The 18,434-nt window shown below is 41.5% G+C and overlaps 1 protein-coding gene across 3 annotated transcripts in view; it reads right to left on the bottom strand.

Moving 5' to 3' along the window:
* The window catches only part of RASGRP1 (RAS guanyl releasing protein 1), a 67,797-nt gene extending 51,567 nt beyond the window's left edge, over positions 1–16,230 (bottom strand). Inside the window, exon 1 of one of the 3 annotated variants that reach the window (XM_069732478.1) lies at positions 15,924–16,230. In XM_069732478.1, coding sequence (XP_069588579.1) covers positions 15,924–16,015 — 92 coding nt within the window. In that variant the 5' untranslated portion in view covers positions 16,016–16,230. The remainder of the gene's footprint in view (positions 1–15,923) is intronic. The other 2 variants (XM_069732484.1, XM_069732488.1) reach the window with 2 other exon arrangements.
* Between the last annotated feature and the right edge of the window lie 2,204 nt (positions 16,231–18,434).

The following is an 18,434-nucleotide window of genomic DNA, read 5'->3' as shown; positions in this document are numbered from 1 at the left end:
TGCTGCTACATCTACAGTGGAGAAAACAGGAGTTTTATCAAAGCTACACCAAGCAGCCCAGAAAGTGACACATCCCTGGAATCAGACTCTCTTCTCCTATATCTAGCTGCCCTCAAATTACATAGCAAATACCCCGTTAGGCTATGTTCACACTTTGCATTTATGTTGTGTTTTTTTAATAGAAATTTTAGGCTGCTTACAAAAAGCAGGTTTTGCTGTGTTTTTTTTCTTTTTTTTTGCTGGGTTCTTGTTGTCTCTTGTGCATGTAGTTTAGTGGCCCCCCCAAAAAAGCACGATTTAAATACATTGAAAGAAGTGACATGCTGCAGTTTGAAAAAACGCAGCAGTTTTCCAAATCAGTAAGGAACATAAAATCCAGCTGTGTGCATGAGATTTCTGAAATCTCATAGACTTTGCTGGTACTGCTTCAAATTTGCATAAAAAAAAACCGCTGCAGAAAAAGCAACGTGTGAACATAGCCTTATGGTTTTTAGATTCACAGTATGTATGGCTTATATGTTTGTCTATGCAGGAGATTTGGAACTCTGCATCAGAAATAGGAGTTCTGACCACTATAAACTTATATTAAGACATTATTTAGCTGGATGGTGACAGTGTAGGGTCAGATTTAGCTGCTTTCTGACCCGTGGTTATCATTGTACAGCTCATAGAATCCCACGGTATGCAGCATCATCTCTACGCCAATGACTCGCAGATCTACCTCTCTGGACCCGACCTCAATTACTGGCCAAAATCCCACAATGTCTGCCATTTCAGCTTTCTTTTTTGCTCGCTTTCTAAAACTGAACATGGACAAAACAGAATTCATCATCTTTCCCCCATCTCACTCTACCCCTCCACAAGACCTATCCATCAGTGTCAATAGCTGCTCACTTTCCCCAGACCCGCATGCTCGGTGCCTCAGGGTGATCCTCGACTCTGCCCTCTTTTTCAAGTCTCATATCCAAGCCCTTGCCTCCTCCTGCCAACTCAAACTCAAAAATATTTCCCGGATCCACACATTCCTTGACCATGAAACCACAAAAACGCTATTACACGCTCTTATCATCTCCTGCCTTGACTACTGCAACCTCCTACTCTCTGGCCTCCCCTCTAGGACTTTGGCAGTGGCTCCAATCCATCCTACACTCTGCTGCCTGACTAATCCACTTGTCTCCCCGCTATTCCCCAGCCTCTCCTCTCTGCCAAGCCCTTCACTGGCTTCCTATTACCCATAGGCTCCAGTTCAAAACCCTAACTAGGACATACAAAGCCATCCACAACCAGTCTCCTCCATACATCTGTGACCTCGTCTCCCGGTACTTACCTGCACACAACCTTCGATCCTCTCAAGATCTCCTGCTCTACTCCTCTCTCATCTCTTCCTCCCACAACCGCATCCAAGACTTCTCCCGTGCTTCCCCCACACTCTGGAACTCTCTGCCCCAACACATCAGACTCTCGCCTACCACGGAAACCTTCAAAAAGACCCTGAAGACCTACCTCTTCCAACAAGCCTACAGCCTGCAGTGATCCTTAGTATGCTGAAACGCCGCACGACCAGCACTACCCTCTTCTAGTGTATCCTCACCCATCCCCTGTAGACTGTGAGCCCTCGGGGGCAGGGTCCTCTTTCCTTCTGTACTTGTGTGCCTTGCTTTGCTCATGCTTATTCTGCTTGTCTATATCTGCCCCTTTCACATGTAAAGTGCCATGGAATAAATGGTGCTATAAAAATGTATAATAATAATAAAATACTACTAATAATAATAGTAGAGGCCACGTAACTTATCTGCAATCACCATAACACTTTGTTACGCTTGACAATCATTGTGTTTGCATTTGTTTGTATGTTTCTGTAACATTGTGTGTTAGACATTATGGCAAGTAAAAAATAAAAGATTTAAAAAAAAAAAATTCTTCCATTGCATATAATATGAAAATGGTTTCAGCTCTCAATTTTATTAATGATCTGTATCCTGTGGCTCTCCAACTGTGGTTAAAGAGGTATTCCAGTCTAAGAATTGTGTGTGCAATATGCACCCTGTCACAATCGACACTGCAGACGTCCATGTAATATGGTTCATGAGATATATGGCCACAGGTCTCCTCAACCAAAATTCACAGCCTCATAAGAATATTTGAGGTTGTCAAATTCAGGTAAGGAGGCCCGCGAACAGTCTCCACAAACTGTGCATCACAAGGACCATGTTATATAGAGGTTATAGATATCTTAATGAGACCTTAGGCTATGTTCACTTGTTGCATTTTTGCAGCTTTTTTAATGCAAATTTAAAAGTGATTTTACCAGTACTAGCAAAAGTTATGAGATTTCAGAGCCGAAACGTCGCCAGACATGTGGGTTGAATAAATCCTGCACGTTTTTCACCAAGGATATGGAGTGGTGCCTTCTTTTTTGAATTTGCATATATATCAGTGAGTCCTGGGGCAGCATTATTCTCTATGGGGGAGCCACATTATACCCTATGGGGGGCAGCAGTATTCCCTATGGGGGGAGCTACATTATACCCTATGGGGGCCAGCAGTATTCCCTATGGGGGAGCTACATTATACCGTATAGGGGGCAGCAGTATTCCCTATGGGGGAGCTACATTATACCCTATAGGGGGAGCAGTATTCCCTATGGGGGGGGCTACATTATATTCTATGGAGGGGCTGCATTAATCTCTGAGGGGGCTACATTATATTCTGGGGAGGGGCTGTATTATACTATATGATGGGGGTTGCATTATACGCTGAGGCTGGTTGCATTATATTCTATGGGGGCATTATACTATATGAGGGCGGCATTATATTCTGTGAGGGGGCTACATTATTCTATATGAGGAGGCTACTTTATATACTATGAGGGGGCTGCATTGTACCCTATGAGGGGGCTACTTTATATTTTATGAGTTGGCTACTTTATATCTGAGGTGGCTACATTATATTCTATGAGGGGGCTACCCCAACCCCTGCTACATAATTAAGACGTGAACTACCTTATATTATACCCTCATCAGGAGGGCATTAAACTAGAAGAAGAGGGGACGGGAAGAAAAACATTAGACATGAACAAAGAAGATCCAGGAAAACATACTCAGATGGGAGGTAAGAACATTTCTAAAGCAATCCACAGCGAGGAGATTGGAACAAAACAAAATCCTCTAAACTGCATGCTCGCAAACGCCAGAAGCCTGACAAACAAGATGGAAGAACTAGAAGCAGAAATATCTACAGGTAACTTTGACATAGTGGGAATAACCGAGACATGGTTAGATGAAAGCTATGACTGGGCAGTTAACTTACAGGGTTACAGTCTGTTTAGAAAGGATCGTAAAAATCGGAGAGGAGGAGGGGTTTGTCTCTATGTAAAGTCTTGTCTAAAGTCCACTTTAAGGGAGGATATTAGCGAAGGAAATGAGGATGTCGAGTCCATATGGGTCGAAATTCATGGAGGGAAAAATGGTAACAAAATTCTCATTGGGGTCTGTTACAAACCCCCAAATATAACAGAAACCATGGAAAGTCTACTTCTAAAGCAGATAGATGAAGCTGCAACCCATAATGAGGTCCTGGTTATGGGGGACTTTAACTACCCGGATATTAACTGGGAAAGTGAAACCTGTGAAACCCATAAAGGCAACAGGTTTCTGCTAATAACCAAGAAAAATTATCTTTCACAATTGGTGCAGAATCCAACCAGAGGAGCAGCACTTTTAGACCTAATACTATCTAATAGACCTGACAGAATAACAAATCTGCAGGTGGTTGGGCATCTAGGAAATAGCGACCACAATATTGTACAGTTTCACCTGTCTTTCACTAGGGGGACTTGTCAGGGAGTCACAAAAACACTGAACTTTAGGAAGGCAAAGTTTGACCAGCTTAGAGATGCCCTTAATCTGGTAGACTGGGACAATATCCTCAGAAATAAGAATACAGATAATAAATGGGAAATGTTTAAGAACATCCTAAATAGGCAGTGTAAGCGGTTTATACCTTGTGGGAATAAAAGGACTAGAAATAGGAAAAACCCAATGTGGCTAAACAAAGAAGTAAGACAGGCAATTAACAGTAAAAAGAAAGCATTTGCACTACTAAAGCAGGATGGCACCATTGAAGCTCTAAAAAACTATAGGGAGAAAAATACTTTATCTAAAAAACTAATTAAAGCTGCCAAAAAGGAAACAGAGAAGCACATTGCTAAGGAGAGTAAAACTAATCCCAAACTGTTCTTCAACTATATCAATAGTAAAAGAATAAAAACTGAAAATGTAGGCCCCTTAAAAAATAGTGAGGAAAGAATGGTTGTAGATGACGAGGAAAAAGCTAACATATTAAACACCTTCTTCTCCACGGTATTCACGGTGGAAAATGAAATGCTAGGTGAAATCCCAAGAAACAATGAAAACCCTATATTAAGGGTCACCAATCTAACCCAAGAAGAGGTGCGAAACCGGCTAAATAAGATTAAAATAGATAAATCTCCGGGTCCGGATGGCATACACCCACGAGTACTAAGGGAACTAAGTAATGTAATAGATAAACCATTATTTCTTATTTTTAGGGACTCTATAGCGACAGGATCTGTTCCGCAGGACTGGCGCATAGCAAATGTGGTGCCAATATTCAAAAAGGGCTCTAAAAGTGAACCTGGAAATTATAGGCCAGTAAGTCTAACCTCTATTGTTGGTAAAATATTTGAAGGGTTTCTGAGGGATGTTATTCTGGATTATCTCAATGAGAATAACTGTTTAACTCCATATCAGCATGGGTTTATGAGAAATCGCTCCTGTCAAACCAATCTAATCAGTTTTTATGAAGAGGTAAGCTATAGGCTGGACCACGGTGAGTCATTGGACGTGGTATATCTCGATTTTTCCAAAGCGTTTGATACCGTGCCGCACAAGAGGTTGGTACACAAAATGAGAATGCTTGGTCTGGGGGAAAATGTGTGTAAATGGGTTAGTAACTGGCTTAGTGATAGAAAGCAGAGGGTGGTTATAAATGGTATAGTCTCTAACTGGGTCGCTGTGACCAGTGGGGTACCGCAGGGGTCAGTATTGGGACCTGTTCTCTTCAACATATTCATTAATGATCTGGTAAAAGGTTTACACAGTAAAATATCGATATTTGCAGATGATACAAAACTATGTAAAGCAGTTAATACAAGAGAAGATAGTATTCTGCTACAGATGGATCTGGATAAGTTGGAAACTTGGGCTGAAAGGTGGCAGATGAGGTTTAACAATGATAAATGTAAGGTTATACACATGGGAAGAGGGAATCAATATCACCATTACACACTGAATGGGAAACCACTGGGTAAATCTGACAGGGAGAAGGACTTGGGGATCCTAGTTAATGATAAACTTACCTGGAGCAGCCAGTGCCAGGCAGCAGCTGCCAAGGCAAACAGGATCATGGGGTGCATTAAAAGAGGTCTGGATACACATGATGAGAGCATTATACTGCCTCTGTACAAATCCCTAGTTAGACCGCACATGGAGTACTGTGTCCAGTTTTGGGCACCGGTGCTCATGAAGGATATAATGGAACTAGAGAGAGTACAAAGGAGGGCAACAAAATTAATAAAGGGGATGGGAGAACTACAATACCCAGATAGATTAGCGAAATTAGGATTATTTAGTCTAGAAAAAAGACGACTGAGGGGCGATCTAATAACCATGTATAAGTATATAAGGGGACAATACAAATATCTCGCTGAGGATCTGTTTATACCAAGGAAGGTGACGGGCACAAGGGGGCATTCTTTGCGTCTGGAGGAGAGAAGGTTTTTCCACCAACATAGAAGAGGATTCTTTACTGTTAGGGCAGTGAGAATCTGGAATTGCTTGCCTGAGGAGGTGGTGATGGCGAACTCAGTCGAGGGGTTCAAGAGAGGCCTGGATGTCTTCCTGGAGCAGAACAATATTGTATCATACAATTATTAGGTTCTGTAGAAGGACGTAGATCTGGGGATTTATTATGATGGAATATAGGCTGAACTGGATGGACAAATGTCTTTTTTCGGCCTTACTAACTATGTTACTATGTTACTATGTTACCCTGATATTACCGCTTTTTACTGCACAATTGGTGGTCTTGTATTTATTTCTATGTAGCTACATAGTGGGCCCCAAGAATGATTTTCTCTGGTGGGCTCAAGGTGCTCCAGTCCGACGCTGCCCAAAGTAGTCGGGTTGCCCACAATTTTGCCATGCATAAAAAAAGGGATCTAAACATCTGTTGTTGTTTTTTCAGCATGATGGAGACAATGTCACAAAGTAAAAGTGATACCCTGGTGGCTTGGTGAACTAAACATTGAAATTTAGGGTCCATGGCCCAAAAAACTCCCCAGATCTGAATCCCATTGAAAAACTGTCATCAATCCTCTAAAAGCGGGTGAACAAACAAAAACACAGAAATTGTGGTACACTCCAAGCACTAATTAGACAAGAATGTGCTGCCATCAGTAAGGATTTGGCCTAGAAGCTGATAACCTGCTGCCGCTTCGAAGGGCATCAGTCTTGAAAAATAAAGGTTAGCAGTGGAAATATTGAGTCTTTGCACAAACCTGATGACTTTATCAGGCAAAGAGAAAAAACTTATGAAATGCTGAATTGTACCACAGTGACCCTAGAAACATTCGACCAAAAGATCTAAAAACACTGAAGCAGCAAACTTTCTAAACAACTACATTTGTGGAAGCCTCAAAACTTTTCTCCACGACTGTACAGAGTGTAAGCAATGTGAGAAATAAGGGTCTCCAGCATTGATTTAGCACTGCAATTCCCCCATTGGCTTTATACACAATGCAGGACCAGGCTGAAGGTCCTTGTATAGTTTGGTGGCTGGGAGCACCACAGCGAGCCCATGTGTTGGAGGTCAACGTGTGGGGCTAGGTGATGTCTAGCAGCTTCTTGGTCAGGGCGGACTGTAGGGTATTTCCATAAAAGAACAGAACACACCTCAACATGCAGGATCTAGCGAGCAGCACAGTATCGCTTCCTTGTAGGTGCGCTGAAGAATGAATCATGTGCAGGAAGTCTAAACGCCAGAGACAGGGTGACGTTCTAATTCTGCTTATTCTAGAGAAAAGCTTCTCAACAAAATATTTCTATAATCACCTTGGAGACAACTAAATAACTAGTTTTTATTGGGAAAATTGCACGTGTTCTATTAAATCTGTTCAGATCACGTCATTATAGAGCACCGTCGCCACTATTCATTGGACTGGGTCCTTTAATTGTGTAAAAGGAGGAGTTTCAGGAAAAGAGTTGCTGCAGAATATATGCTGCTGTACATGGCAGACTGTATTCTGCTTAGAGATTCTCAGGGAAATGGCAGGGAATTGCCCTGTTGTCATATCTCAGAGTTTCTAGTAACAGGTCAATGTTTTGTATGATGATGATGTCTTCCATGACAACCTAAAAGGTGTTAAAAGTTTTTGCAGGACTAGAAGAACCTCACTTTTGTTCCGAAAAACAGTGTTATACCATATGATGTTTGCAGCATTGCATCTCAGCCCCATTCAGGTCAATGAAGCTGTGCACTGACTTGCAAAACCAGAGATAATTTATACAAATGTTGCACGTTTTTTTTTTAATTAACTTATTTTTTTACTGCCCCTTTAAAAACTATTTTTCATGCTTAATTAAATATAATGCAATCTAGAGCAAAAGCCGCCGCACAGCCCTTCCTTAACCGACAGCGATATACACAGTGTGCGTGTCACTTCTTATGGGTCCGACTCTCCGGTCGAGGTGCACGCTGGAAACAAGTCACGCCACTGGTACTATGTAAGAAGAAGCGGCAACACTCACCGGTCCTGTGTGGTCCAAGTTTTATTGATAAAACACAAACATGATATCTTCACGGCATCGGGAAACAGACGAACAGGGAGGTGAGCAGGATGTGACGGGTGACGGGTGGAAGCGCTATTGTCGGCGCGAAACGGCCGTCGTCACATCCTGCTCACCTCCCTGTTCGTCTGTTTCCCGATGCCGTGAAGATATCATGTTTGTGTTTTATCAATAAAACTTGGACCACACAGGACCGGTGAGTGTTGCCGCTTCTTCTTACATAGTATTAATTAAATATAATGTAGAGCTATGTTCATATGTCCAGTAATCATCTGTTATAACGGATCCAGTAGCAAGCCATTGTCATAAAAGTTGTCCACGTTTTTGTCCTGCAAAAAAAACAACCATGATTTCAACTGAAACCATTTTTTTTTAACATTGAAGTCTATGGAAAACGGATCCATAAAATAGCCATCATTTTTTTCTTCCATTTGAGACAGATCCAGTAAACAAGAAACGGTTCCTTTTCAAAATGGAAGAAAAACGGGTGGCTAATTTAATGGATCCATTTTCCATAGACATAACTGTTAAAAAAAAACATGCCGCAATACTACGGTACACCTCTCGCTGTCATGCCGCATTTTGAGGATCACTCTCCTGTTCAAGAATTGATGAGTGAAAAAAAACATGCATCAGCCTGCTGACCACATTACAATTACTTTCTACTGCTGGTAGGTCACAAAATAATCCAACTTCCCAACAGAGTTGCAAATGTTTTGGATTTTCTGTCGCTGATCACAAGTTGTACAAGACTGTGACTTGAATGCGACCTCTCCGCCATTTGGTTGGGGGGGGGGGGGAGTTTACAGCAAAATTGCAGTTTGGTCACGAAACAGCAAATTACTCAAGTAATTTTGGTCAGAAAAGGTGTCTGAGAATTGCCATATATCACACATCCATGTTCGCTCCGAGCGCTTCTGCCCTGCATGCCACGCAACTCTTTACCACCAGTGTTTAGCTGGGGCTCTTTCAGAGTAGATGCCACCATCACAATTGGCTTCTAATGAGACTCGTTACTCAGCCCCAAGTCACGACCTGTCTTCGTAGAAGGGGCTGGGGCCACCGTTTCTCTGCCTTCCAAAGTATTTTGGCACATAAATTTCAGAGATGGTATGTCACTCTCCATAAGGAGAAACGATACCCCTTAGACCCCAGTCCAGAGCCTCTCACCTAGCCAAATTAGTTCTCATGCTTCGCACTGACGAGGGCCAACAGCCCGAAACACCGTGTCTGCGAATTGAGATACTAATTTGGCTTTTATCCTAAGTCATATTGCACGACTCGTTAAAGAGTTGATTGTAACTTGTAGGATCGCTACTTCCAACAGGTGGCGCTATAGAGTTTAAGTCCTCTTTTTCTCAGAAGAGGCAATTTGCAGATTTGTTTTGTAATTTGTCCGCAATTTGTTAATTGCTGCAATGTGTCCCCTCCTAGTTTTTCTGCAAAATCAAGTCAAAAGAAAAGATATTTTGTCTATCAAAAGCATTCGAGATGCTCATTATATCACACTATTGTTACAAAATCGGCTTATATAAACCATCAATTGTAGCATAAAATATCTAATAGACTTATAAAATGTTAGTATCTTCCCATAGCAATGGGCAAAGTCACCTATTTCAATGTATTCCTTTGGTCGTCCGGTGTCTGCAGGATGTTATGTCACTTCTGATGAAATAGCATTGGGACCTGCGGCCACTGGATGACAAGGTCACGTGATGTTACAACATCATGGGCATCATGTCACTGCGACCTACAGCCGCCATATAACCTAGTCAACATGGGAATGAAAGGATTCTGTGACTTGGTACAGAATGACTATTTCAGTATTTAAAAAAATTGCAAAGTAGTAGATGGAGAAGATTTCAGGTTCTTGTATTTGGCATCCCGGAACGTTGCATTTATTAGGTCATGTGCACACTGCATCTGTAGGAGTGGTGGAGGTGATGTTCTATTCCCTGACACCCCAGGTGGTTAAATGAATTTTAAATTTATGTATTTTATCTGAGAGCAAAATCCCCTGGGGCTGCAGGGTAACTGTAATGGCCGACCAAGATTAGGGAGGGAGAGCTAGAAGTTAGTACCAAGTTCAGGAAATGTCAAGTTCAGTTGGAGGAGAGGTGATCAGTTGACAGGATCGGTCACGGTAGATAGGCTGCTAGAGTCAGCGTGAGCCGGTTACTCGGGGCAATGGGTGACAAAGAACCCTTCCATGTGAGTCCATCTGTCGGCCTGGGAACCTCGAGATTGACATCAGGTCCCTTGGGCACACTATGCCTGCATGGGAGGTGAAGGAATTCGGGTGGTCTGCTAGTGGTTGAGAAGAATTCCTCGTGCTAGAAAAGTTAGCAAGAGGGATGTTCTACCCAGACTGAGAACTAGGGCTGAAGTTAAGTCTGATACCTTTGAGAAAGTGTGTAATCCATTGGGTCCTATCCTATATGCCTGATTGCAATGACTGAAGGCTGCCAGGTAGAAATTTGATTGTTTTAACAAATTCAGTGTCCCATGGATTGTTTGCTGCAAAGGCTCTAGAAGATTAAAACCAGGAGCCATTGGAGGCCTTTGGGTCACAAGTAAGTGTGATGAACCCCACACACAGCAGCACACTGGGACACGTTCCGTCTGTAGGGTGTCGGAGCGAGTAAAAGCAGCACCTCTGCAGAGGAAGGAAGGATCCAGCTTCAACTGATAAAATAAAAAAAATCTTTATTTGTTAATCATGTAAAAGAATTGATGCTCTGACATACAGTATATTGTCGGAATCATCCGAAGAGAGGGTGGTGAAAAAAGACTGGAAGCGTTTTGAATACGACGCGTGTTCTAAAGTTCTTTAAGTTTAAGAACATACGTCGTGTTCGAAACGCGTCCAGGGTTTTTGGATGTAGCTGAGCTCAGAAAGCTGCCCCACCCACACCACAGCTTTCTGTGTACATTGTCTGTTGACAGTGTGCTGCTAATCAGAGGATTATTGGACCAGACACCAGTCTGGGCAGTTGTAATCTACTGCTGATAGAACACTCGTATTGAAATCATAGCACACAGACCAAAAGTGATACATTGGTGAAATCATGCCTCTATCCCTATCACATGCTTCTCTCGGATTACATAGAAAAACATGCTGACATATTCCCTTTAAAGATTTTGGAAAATCTTACAATAACTGACATTTTATCAAGACTGGAGTATATCATGCCAGTCAGGGTGAATTCAGTATCTTCTTTACCGATGTCTTACGTGTTTGACCTATACTTCTATTTGCCTTCAGAAAATGTGTGACAAAAAATGATTGTGGCATCGTAGTCTTATTGTATAGAAGATTGATTAAATTCTACTATTAGGTCGGTTTCTACTGATGCCATGCAACAGTCTCATGTGTGCATCAGGAGATCTGCGGATGGTCCAGATATCATGGTCTATACACGGACCATGAATGCCTGATGTGAGGTTCCTCTTACTGAGTACATACTAAGTAATATGTACTGGACATTCAATCATCTGGGTATATATAAAATAAGCCCATCATTTCTACAATTCGTCCTGATCAATCAATGGCAGATAGTGGAACTAATAAATAATTTTGTAGAAGGAAAGAAATTAAATTATGGCACTCATACGTGTACAAAATTCAGAAATCTTTATTTCCAAGTAGATAAAAAAACAACATGCTTGTGAATGGTATATAATAACCACAGCCGTTTCGCACCGAGCAGGCGCTTCTTCTTAGTCCCGAACCTGGGCACTAAGAAGAAGCAACTGCTCTGTGCGAAACGGCTGTTGCCAGTATATAACATTCACTAGTCTAGAGCATTACAAGTGATTTGTGCACCTGTATTACAGACACAAGCCCTGGGACTAAAGAATAAAACTGATACAATTCTAAAAATAAATATAATAATAATCAGCATTTAATAGAATTAATGTATTTCTTTTTTTTTTTTCTTTCTTTCTCTGTTGTATCTACAGTAGATTGTTTTACTTTCTATATAGCGGCTCTATCTGTAGTAGATTGTTTTTACTTTATATATAGCGGCTCTGGGGATGTAAGGCCGAGCCAGAGGAGACAATGCAATCATATCACTGCTAACACAATTCCAAGGAGAATTCTGCCAGGAAAGGCAATGGAGACTAAATCCTTATCATGGAAAGCAGCCCCAAATAGACAGGACCTAAGCTAAAGGTCACCACCTACCCTCCATTGTGAACGGAGATACTGTACCCAGCATTGTTGTGTTGTGCCCTGGCTTAAACATTTATAGCCTGGCTCTAGATGGCACCAATTCACATTATTATTATATTATCTGTGGTCCAAAACATTAACTGTATCATACAAGAACCTGCACACAACTTCAGATATTGTTGAGATGCATTATGGAAAGCTGTGGATCCTAAAGTCAGAAAATGTAAATAATATTTAAATAAAATATTTAAATGGACATTATAGATGCGATCATGCTACAGCGCAGGCACCGCCACCTACCTGCTGAATGTGAATGTTTTTTTTTTTCAAAACATATTATACGCAGTATGCAAAATAGGGGGCAGGTCAATGAGGGATCAGTCACCTGTCAGAAGCCATACAGATGAATATGTATATAAAACCCCGCCCACAGGTCGCCACGGAGCACGAGAATCTCATTAACCGAAAACTACAAAGATTAAACAACAACCACAAGACAGATTTCATCAACCAAGGTATCATTCTAATCAGTATAACGGCACCGACCTGACAATGTCTGTAGGTTACTGTGCACAATCCTGCTGACAGGTTCCCTTTAAGGCCCCTATACAGACCAAATGTTGACCTAACCCACTGATATTGATGTTTGACTGTATATGGGGGCTCCGGCTGCCTCTCGGCCGGGTGTGATGACAATCAGGCATGTCTGATTTCGGACTGCCGAAACTGCTGAACGAGTGCTTCTCCGTTTTGGCGAAACAGTTGAGATGACGGTCAGCTGAACGATTTGTCAAAGCAGCATTTAGTCGACCGCCATCTAATGCGTATTGCCATCCTTAGTGAATCCTGCCAATTCTGTTTAGCAGGCCAATATTTTAGCAGGTCAGATCAATTTTCCAGCGGATGAGAAAAATTTCAATGAGATCAAATGGGCTTTTACGCTCAGCAATTTTGGTCTGATTGGATAGAAATTGAACAGATATCTATATGTGTAATTGCATGTTTAAAGACCCGTAGACATTAGACCAATGCTAGCTGAACCTGTCCATGTTGGTGGTCTAATATCTATTGGGGGTGCCAGTTGGGAGCGATGTCATTTGCATATGTTAGATTTCAGACAGCTGATGGCATTGTTCTCCTGGAGATAAGCCGCTGGCCGACATGGCTTCCTCATAGACAACACAGCAGCGCTCGGCAGAGTGTGTGCGCCTGTGCATTAGAGGGTTGGCCAAGATGAAAGCCGAATACATGAACAGCCATCTAAAGTGTACGGCCGGCTTTACTGTATTCTCACCTGGGGTCTGGCTATGCACAGCTTTGTATTTTGAGCCATTGTGACTGGTTCTAAATCTGAAAGTGTAAAGTTGAGTTTTTGTTGCAGAGTTTTAGCTCACGAGTCACAGCACCGCCTGCTGCTCACGTACTATATCCAGATATTAGGAATGTATTAGCACCAATATATATAAATATATACATAGAGCCCATAATATACAAAGGACAAACATGAATATGTATGTGGATAATATATGGGTGGACAATAAACAGAAGATCAGACGCACCCATGAATTCAGCAGCCATACCGCCTGTATAATATACGTACATTTACATATGTTTGTAAAATAAAGGTCTCACAATATCCAGCACATCATGTGTAGTATATGTGGAGCACAGCAGTCCAATAACTGTGTATGCAATGCATACACTACAGGTGCACCACAAGTAATATATACGTATGCTAACATATGTGTGTGTGTGTAATATGAAGGTCTTACTACGCACAGCAAAAGCAGCACTACTTATCTAATATTTGTACATTTACATATATATGTATTATAAAGGTCTCATAATATAAAAGTGAAATCACATGCATAATATATGTACAGTAATATGTGTGTAATAAAAAGGACTCCTAATACTAAGCTGGGAAATCACATGTATATGTAAAGGTTACATGCTTCACAGCTCGGGCACCACTGCATGCATGCTATATGCACAGTAACAGAGGTCTCAAAACACACATCTGTGTAAACTACATGTCTATCATTGCTCAATCCTACTGGGTTTTATATGAAAAGAAGAAATACAAATAATTCAATACAAAAACAACATATTCATAAATATGTTACAAAAGAATTCTATGTAACTATTTAGTATCATAGCTACATGTAACTTATATGTACAAATATTACATACTTTACAGTAAGGGAATTGCTACACGTATACGTACAGATGCTACATGCTTTACAGTAAGGGCATCACTACATGTTTATTATATGTACAGATGCTACATGTTTTACAGTAAGGATATCACTATATGTATATTATATATAAGGATAAACCATGCTTTACAGTAAGGGCATAACTAAATGTATATTATATGTACAGATGTTACATGCTTTACAGTAAGGGCATCGCTACACGTATATTATATGTACAGATGTTGCATGCTTTACAGTAAGGGCATCGCTACACGTATATTATATGTACAGATGTTGCATGCTTTACAGTAAGGGCATCGCTACATGTATATTATATGTACAGATGTTACCTGCTTTACAATAAGGGCATCGCTACATGTATATTATATGTACAGATGTTACATGCTTTACAGTAAGGGCATCGCTACACGTATATTATATGTACAGATGTTACCTGCTTTACAGTAAGGGCATAACTATATGTATATTATATGTACAGATGTTACCTGCTTTACAGTAAGGGCATAACTATATGTATATTATATGTACAGATGTTACCTGCTTTACAGTAAGGGCATAACTATATGTATATTATATGTACAGATGTTACATGCTTTACAGTAAGGGCATCTCTACATGTATATTATATGTACAGATGTTACATGCTTTACAGTAAGGACATAACTATATGTATATTATATGTACAGATGTTACCTGCTTTACAGTAAGGGCATAACTATATGTATATTATATGTACAGATGTTACCTGCTTTACAGTAAGGGCATCTCTACATGTATATTATATGTACAGATGTTACATGCTTTACAGTAAGGACATAACTATATGTATATTATATGTATAGATGTTGCATGCTTTACAGTAAGGGCATAACTATATGCATATTATATGTACAGATGTTACATGCTTTACAGTAAGGGCATAACTATATGTATATTATATGTACAGATGTTACATGCTTTACAGTAAGGGCATAACTATATGTATATTATATGTACAGATGTTACATGCTTTACAGTAAGGGCATAACTATATGTATATTATATGTACAGATGTTACATGCTTTACAGTAAGGGCATAACTATATGTATATTATATGTACAGATGTTACATGCTTTACAGTAAGGGCATAACTACATGTATATTATATGTACAGATGTTACATGCTTTACAGTAAGGACATAACTATATGTATATTATATGTACAGATGTTACATGCTTTACAGTAAGGGCATAACTATATGTATATTATATGTACAGATGTTACATGCTTTACAGTAAGGGCATAACTATATGTATATTATATGTACAGATGTTACATGCTTTACAGTAAGGGCATAACTATATGTATATTATATGTACAGATGTTACATGCTTTACAGTAAGGACATAACTATATGTATATTATATGTACAGATGTTACATGCTTTACAGTAAGGACATAACTATATGTATATTATATGTACAGATGTTACCTGCTTTACAGTAAGGGCATCTCTACATGTATATTATATGTACAGATGTTACATGCTTTACAGTAAGGACATAACTATATGTATATTATATGTACAGATGTTACATGCTTTATAACTAGGGCATCACTACATGTATATTATTTGTACAGTGACATATTACACAGAAGGCACACATTGGTCACTTACTGGATGCCCTTCTTCTTGCCAATAGTGCCCATGGTGAAGATGCTGGTGTGGTCTGTGTGCTCTGCTGTCCCAGCACTCCGCTTGTATCCCATACTGGAATGGGGCTGATCACTGGTCTCCACCCCAGCACACCTCCCAGACTGCGGCTGTGCCAGCACCTGTGCCCTGTGCCTCACACATTGCAGCCGTCTTCTATTATTCTTACAGCCTGGCACTCAGGCGAACATTACACTTCTTCTCTTCCTGTCACTTGTGACAAGTTGAGCAGATCCAGTGTTCCTCCTCACACAGCTCTCTCCTCCCACACACCATGCCTCTCTGAATTAACCCTCAGGTACTGCTCACATAGACATCCGGCTCTGCTACAATCAGGGTCACAGTCTGCACTGCCAGTGTTAGCGTATTAGGGTTATAGATGTGACACTGCCATGTATTAGGAGGGCAGAGGAGACACTGCCATGTATTAGGAGGGCAGAGGAGACACTGCCATGTATTAGGAGGGCAGAGGAGACACTGCCATGTATTAGGAGAGCAGAGGAGACACTGCCATGTATTAGGATGGCAGAGGAGACACTGCCATATATTAGGAGGGCAGAGGAGACACTGCCATGTGTTAGGAGGGCAGAGGAGACACTGCCATGTATTAGGAGAGCAGAGGAGACACTGCCATATATTAGGAGGGCAGAGGAGACACTGCCATGTGTTAGGAGGGCAGAGGAGACACTGCCATGTATTAGGAGGGCAGAGGAGACACTGCCATGTGTTAGGAGAGCAGAGGAGACACTGCCATATATTAGGAGGGCAGAGGAGACACTGCCATGTGTTAGGAGAGCAGAGGAGACACTGCCATGTATTAGGAGGACAGAGGAGACACTGCCATGTGTTAGGAGAGCAGAGGAGACACTGCCATGTATTAGGAGGGCAGAGGAGACACTGCCATGTATTAGGAGAGCAGAGGAGACACTGCCATGTGTTAGGAGAGCAGAGGAGACACTGCCATATATTAGGAGGGCAGAGGAGACACTGCCATGTGTTAGGAGAGCAGAGGAGACACTGCCATGTATTAGGAGGACAGAGGAGACACTGCCATGTGTTAGGAGAGCAGAGGAGACACTGCCATATATTAGGAGGGCAGAGGAGACACTGCCATGTGTTAGGAGAGCAGAGGAGACACTGCCATGTATTAGGAGGGCAGAGGAGACACTGCCATGTGTTAGGAGAGCAGAGGAGACACTGCCATATATTAGGAGGGCAGAGGAGACACTGCCATGTGTTAGGAGGGCAGAGGAGACACTGCCATGTATTAGGAGAGCAGAGGAGACACTGCCATGTATTAGGAGAGCAGAGGAGACACTGCCATGTATTAGGAGAGCAGAGGAGACACTGCCATGTATTAGGATGGCAGAGGTGACACTGCCATGTATTAGGAGAGCAGAGGAGACACTGCCATATATTAGGAGGGCAGAGGAGACACTGCCATGTGTTAGGAGGGCAGAGGAGACACTGCCATGTATTAGGAGAGCAGAGGAGACATTGCCATGTATTAGGAGAGCAGAGGAGACACTGCCATGTATTAGGAGAGCAGAGGAGACACTGCCATATATTAGGAGGGCAGAGGAGACACTGCCATGTGTTAGGAGAGCAGAGGAGACACTGCCATGTATTAGGAGGGCAGAGGAGACACTGCCATGTGTTAGGAGAGCAGAGGAGACACTGCCATATATTAGGAGGGCAGAGGAGACACTGCCATGTGTTAGGAGAGCAGAGGAGACACTGCCATATATTAGGAGAACAGAGGTGACACTGCCATATATTAGGTGGGCAGAGGAGACACTGCCATGTGTTAGGAGGGCAGAGGAGACACTGCCATATATTAGGAGAACAGAGGTGACACTGCCATGTATTAGGAGGGCAGAGGAGACACTGCCATGTACAGGTCCTTCTCAAAAAATTAGCATATAGTGTTAAATTTCATTATTTACCATAATGTAATGATTACAATTAAACTTTCATATATTATAGATTCATTATCCACCAACTGAAATTTGTCAGGTCTTTTATTGTTTTAATACTGATGATTTTGGCATACAACTCCTGATAACCCAAAAAACCTGTCTCAATAAATTAGCATATTTCACCCATCCAATCAAATAAAAGTGTTTTTTAATAACAAACAAAAAAACCAACAAATAATAATGTTCAGTTATGCACTCAATACTTGGTCGGGAATCCTTTGGCAGAAATGACTGCTTCAATGCGGCGTGGCATGGAGGCAATCAGCCTGTGACACTGCTGAGATGTTATGGAGGCCCAGGATGCTTCAATAGCGGCCTTAAGCTCATCCAGAGTGTTGGGTCTTGCGTCTCTCAACTTTCTCTTCACAATATCCCACAGATTCTCTATGGGGTTCAGGTCAGGAGAGTTGGCAGGCCAATTGAGCATAGTAATACCATGGTCAGTAAACCATTTACCAGTGGTTTTGGCACTGTGAGCAGGTGCCAGGTCGTGCTG

The sequence above is a fragment of the Ranitomeya imitator genome, chromosome 1 (assembly GCF_032444005.1).
Source record: "Ranitomeya imitator isolate aRanImi1 chromosome 1, aRanImi1.pri, whole genome shotgun sequence".
NCBI classification, from domain to species: domain Eukaryota; kingdom Metazoa; phylum Chordata; class Amphibia; order Anura; family Dendrobatidae; genus Ranitomeya; species Ranitomeya imitator.
This window is presented reverse-complemented; position numbering and strand designations above follow the sequence as displayed.